The 4621-nt window shown below is 58.5% G+C and overlaps 2 protein-coding genes across 2 annotated transcripts in view; one reads left to right on the top strand and one right to left on the bottom strand.

Moving 5' to 3' along the window:
• The window catches only part of GAS2L2 (growth arrest specific 2 like 2), an 8688-nt gene extending 8470 nt beyond the window's left edge, over positions 1 to 218 (top strand). Inside the window, exon 3 of the mRNA XM_029961265.1 lies at positions 207 to 218. Coding sequence (XP_029817125.1) covers positions 207 to 218 — 12 coding nt within the window. The remainder of the gene's footprint in view (positions 1 to 206) is intronic.
• A 148-nt stretch (positions 219 to 366) lies between these two features.
• On the bottom strand, positions 367 to 3140 carry RASL10B (RAS like family 10 member B). The gene is made up of 2 exons (XM_018076621.1): positions 2871 to 3140; positions 367 to 495 (listed from the first exon to the last, which is right to left on the bottom strand). The coding sequence occupies exons 1-2, from the start codon at positions 3084 to 3086 to the stop codon at positions 367 to 369; spliced, it is 345 nt and encodes a 114-aa protein (XP_017932110.1). The 5' UTR covers positions 3087 to 3140.
• Between the last annotated feature and the right edge of the window lie 1481 nt (positions 3141 to 4621).

A 4621-nucleotide genomic window follows, 5' to 3' on the forward strand; every position in this document is an offset into this window, starting at 1 on the left:
CTGACTGGCCCAGAAGAGCTCAGCCCATCCCAAACTGGCTCTTGGTTTTGGCTTGCTGAATGGGATGTGCTTCCCCTTGTCCTATCCTCTTGTCCCTCTCCATGGACAGCCACCCACCGTGCCACCCACAGCTTCTCTCCCAGGGATGGCTGCCCTCACCCACAGGGGGTACCTGCCCAGGGTCCTGCTCCTTCTCCTGCCCTCAGTCCCAGTTTTGATGTTGCTGTTGGGTTTCCAGCCCTGCAAAGGGGTTTTGTCCCAGTCTGATATCTCATCTCCAGCTCCAAGAGCAGGGGAGCACTGGGACCAGCCATACCACTCTGCTGAGAGCTGCAGGGCAGGATGCATCATCCCCCAAAGTGGTGCCTACCTTGTTTCCAGGATCTGCTGGCGGATGGTTTTGATGTACTCGAAGCTGTCAAAGCAACAGATGTCATAGACCAGGATGTAGGCATGGACGCTCCGGAGCCCCCTGCAACACACGTCCGCCCACTCCTGCAAGGTGCAGAGAGGGATCAATCCTGGCTTAGCCCCGCTGCTGGGCCCAGGGGATGCCCCACACTGCTGCCAGCAGGCAGCAAGGCGGCTGAACACTCTCCAGCCCCGACACCCAGCACCCATCTCATCTCTGTTCCGTGACCGGCCCTGCACAGCTGTGTCTGCACCCACAGCCTGTCTAACACACAGTGGTGAGCTGGGAGTGGGGTCGAATGCAGCCCCCTGCCCTGGATGTAAAAGCTTCATCCTGCAGAGCTCCTAATTAGGTGTGTCAATTAGTGATGTGCCCCGCTGTTTGGGCAGGGCAGGTGAGGAGAATGCTGAGCCCCATCCCCATGGACCTGAGGGTGATGGACCAGCAGTTCTGTGGGTCAGAGAGGGAAGGTGATGGCAGGTCTGTTTGGAGGGGACACGGGGACAGGAGAGGAGCAGTGGCTGCTCAGGAACCAGGTCTGTGTGAAAAAGATCAGGAGCCAGTGCAGAGGGAGGCAGGGGTGGCCTCTCCAAACCCAAAATTTGGAGTTGGAAGAAATACATGCTGTTGTGAAAGTTTTGGGTTTCTGGGAGCAACAGGATTTTTTCCCATGCTGTAAGTGAAAATCTGCCCCACTTCCAGCCACTTTCCCATCCCAGCAGTGGGACCAGGAATGGCAGCCTGTGAAGGCAGCACTGCAAACCCTCCTGAGCGCTTCTGGAAAGGAGATAGATGCTCCAAGGGGGAAAGGCATCACTTCTCCCTGAGCAAACCCCTTCAGAACCATGAATCAGCCCTTTCTGAGTTTATAATTGGAATGAAGCAAAATGAGAAGACCTAGGACTGAAGGGAACTGGGAAAAAGAGGGGTTTGGGGTGCGGGTTGGTCTCCATCACAGACGACTGCACAGGAAGGAGCTCAGAGTGAACAGAATGACACAGCCCCTCTCTGTCCACCGAGGGGAGGAGGTGCTGGGGAGATCCTCAGTCTCAGAGACGCAGGCGGGTGGAGCAGCAGCGTCTCGGGTTACACCGAGCCCTGATACACCTGGGAGATAACAGATCGCAGCTATTTCACCACACCGGGGTGCAGCTCGCTCCGGCGCTGTGATGTCAGCATGGTTTTCCTCATGCAGTGCAGGCTTCCCGGGATGCTTGAGCTGTAGAAGGGTTGCACTGCTGGAGCAGGATGTCAGAGAGCCACTGGCTCCTGCTCCTCTCCCAGGACATCACCGGGAGGGATGCAGGGACGCTTTTCCTGGGCACGGAGCAGAGTCCAGCGATGTTTCCCAGCAGGCAGAGCCGCATCCTCCACCATGGTCCTCTTCTTTCCCCTGGGAGCCATCCGCCTGAGCACCCTCTCCTCCCTGGAAACCTCCATCTGTTCCCACCGGCCGCCTCCACTTGAGTGCAGCAAGGCAGGGAGTTAATCGGGTGTGTTACCGTCGGCTGCCGTGTCAATAAATTACCCTTTGCTGTTTGGGGCTGTCTCTCGCGCTGACCTTTCGTTCCCTGCACTCACTGATTAATTTTCAAACCTGCTCCTCGCCCCTGGAGCACTCGCTTCACCTCCTGCCCAATGGCACAGGGACTCTTGGAGCAATACAGGGCCCCTGTAACCCCCTCCCTCTTGGGCACAGGAACACTGTAATTAACTGAGGTGGCCCCACTGATGGCATTGCCCTCCAGCGTGGCTGTGGTCATGGTTGGGCACCTGCAGCTCCTTTTCCAACAGCAGTGACGCAACTTGTGCCTCTGGGATGGGGCTATGGCATGAGCTTAAAATCCTCTCTTTCCCCCATTACCCCCTTCCCCCCCCAAAATGGTCAGCACTGGTCAGCACTTTCCAGCCCCACAGTGCCTTTTGTGGATGCTTTGGAAGCACCTGAGAGCACGGTTGGGCTGAGGAGGAGTTGGTGGATTCAGCACTCCAAGAATGAGCCCAGGCAATGCTGGGGGGTGATGGCCACTCCCAGGAGGGGACAAGCAGCCCTGCTCTGCCTGGCTTAGGCAGTGGGTACATCAGGGGTCTGGCTCTCCAGGAACCCCTGATTTCCACCTTAATGCTCTAGCATTTTCCCTGACAGCCACAGAACTGGATCCCAGTGCTCCAGGATCCACCACTCAGCTGGATGTGGCTGTGGGCAATCCCAGAGCCACGCTCCTTGGAGTGGGAACACTGTCTCTTGCATTTGCTGCCATCAAGCTTTAAAAGGCACTTTATCCTGGACCTGCTCAGCCAGTATCCATGAGGACACAATCCCTCGCTTTTAGCAACCAAACCCTGACAGGGAGGGAGAAGAGGAGGAACCAGGACCCCATGGAGTTACACAGCAAAAGCCCAGGGAGGTCACCAGAGACCCCCCCCAGGGTGGAGGTCCCCTCGGGAGCACCCCTACCTGCAGGGTGTTGACAGGGAAGGCGGTGATGGGGGGAAAGTCCATGATCTGCAGGTCGTGGACGTGGCCGTTCATGACCACGGCGGGCAGGTAGACGCGGCGGGCCGTGGTGGGCACGCAGACCTCGCTGAACTCGTTGTAGAGGAACTGCCGGACTATGGCACTCTTGCCCACGCCCTGGGCTCCCAGCACGGCGATCTTGAACGTTGCCACCATTCCGCCGCGCGCCGGCCGCTGCCCTGGTGCTGCCTCCGCGGTGCCGAGGCTGCATATTCCCGTGCAGGGGGCCTCAGCCCCATTCAGGATGCATTTCCCCTCCGGGACAGCCCGTCACTGCAAGGCCAAGGAGAAGCTGGTCAGATCCTAGAGACACCCCACTGTCACGCTGGTGTTACTTCAGGGGATATTTTTGGAAGCAGGAGCCTGTGGAAAAGGGTTACACCGGGGAGCCCCAGGGTTGGACAATGATCCCAGCACTGCGGGACATCGGGGTCTCCTTTGGAGCCTCCCACCCCACACAGCCAAGGAGAGCCAGGATTTGAGTGAACTTCATTCTGGGAAGGTTCTCGCAGGCACATTCCTCCCTTTCAGCACCAGAGCAAGGAGACCTCCAGGAAAGGGTGTGTCTGTGGCTCAGGGTTTGCTCAGCCTGTCAGCAGCAGATCCCAGGCTGTGCTGGGGACTTGTTCCATAGCACAGTGGGGACTGTCACCGGCTGCTCCTTCCCAGTGCTGCCCCAAGGCAGGGAATCCATCTTCCCTCCGCTTGGACAGCTGGAATTGCCTTTTGCTGGGGTGGGGGGAGGTTGCTCTGTGCCTGCGAGCGACAGCTTTAACGTTTAATTTCAGGCTTTGAGCGGCTGGGCAATTAACTTGATGGAGACTAATTTCCGAGCCAGCTGACGGGGTGAGCCCACAAGCTGCTGGCAGGGCCACACGTGTGGGGGGACACAGGGTGATAACCCACACATGGGAATTTGGGAGCTGAGTCTGAGTCTGAGGAGTCCAAACACCCGCTGGCAGTGGGCTCCCGACCAGGAGCTGTGATGGGAACAGCAAGGGTGAGGGGATGAGTCCCACTTTTGCTTGCTGTCATCACTAGGAAGCAGCTTGTGCTTCATCCCAAAGTGTGGATGTTTTGACCAATTTGTGATGCTCTGGTCCATTTTCCCTGAAAACCATGCCCAAAGCACAGGGCAGCAGCAGAAAGTGTCTGGTTCAAACATCCTGTTCGGCCCGTTCTACGGGGATTATCTGCCCCAGGGAGAGCCTGGGCACAGAGGTTCCCACTGCGGGGTGCTGGAGTGGATGTGCTTCCTGCAGTCCCCCAAGCTGGGCCATGGCTCACACCATCCTCACCCCCCTTGCAGCAGGACTGGGGATCCTGTCACCCTCTGCTGCTGGGGCTGTCCCCTGGGGTGCTGGCTGCCCCCAGCGCTGGTAGCAGGAGTGTTTCCATGCCAAATGCAGGGAAATAGGGAGTGCAGGAGCCCCCATGCCCGACCCTGCCAGGGCCTTTCTCCACCAGCAGACAGCACTGTCATTGCAAGTCCCGGGGGGCATCTCTGCTGCAGGGACAACCCCATACCCACAAACCCTTCCTCCTTGCAGCAGCTTCCCCAGCTCCTCTGTGGGGCTGGAGGGTGACGGAGCAACACAACTGGAAACCCAGTGCCTGCAGGGCTCCCTGGAAGTGGGGCACAGGCTGAGCCTTACTGTGCCACCCCAAAAACCCTGTTCCCCTCCGTGCTG

The sequence above is a fragment of the Manacus vitellinus genome, unplaced genomic scaffold, assembly GCF_001715985.3.
Source record: "Manacus vitellinus isolate BGI_N305 unplaced genomic scaffold, ASM171598v3 scaffold_32_pilon, whole genome shotgun sequence".
Classification (NCBI taxonomy): Eukaryota; Metazoa; Chordata; class Aves; order Passeriformes; family Pipridae; genus Manacus; species Manacus vitellinus.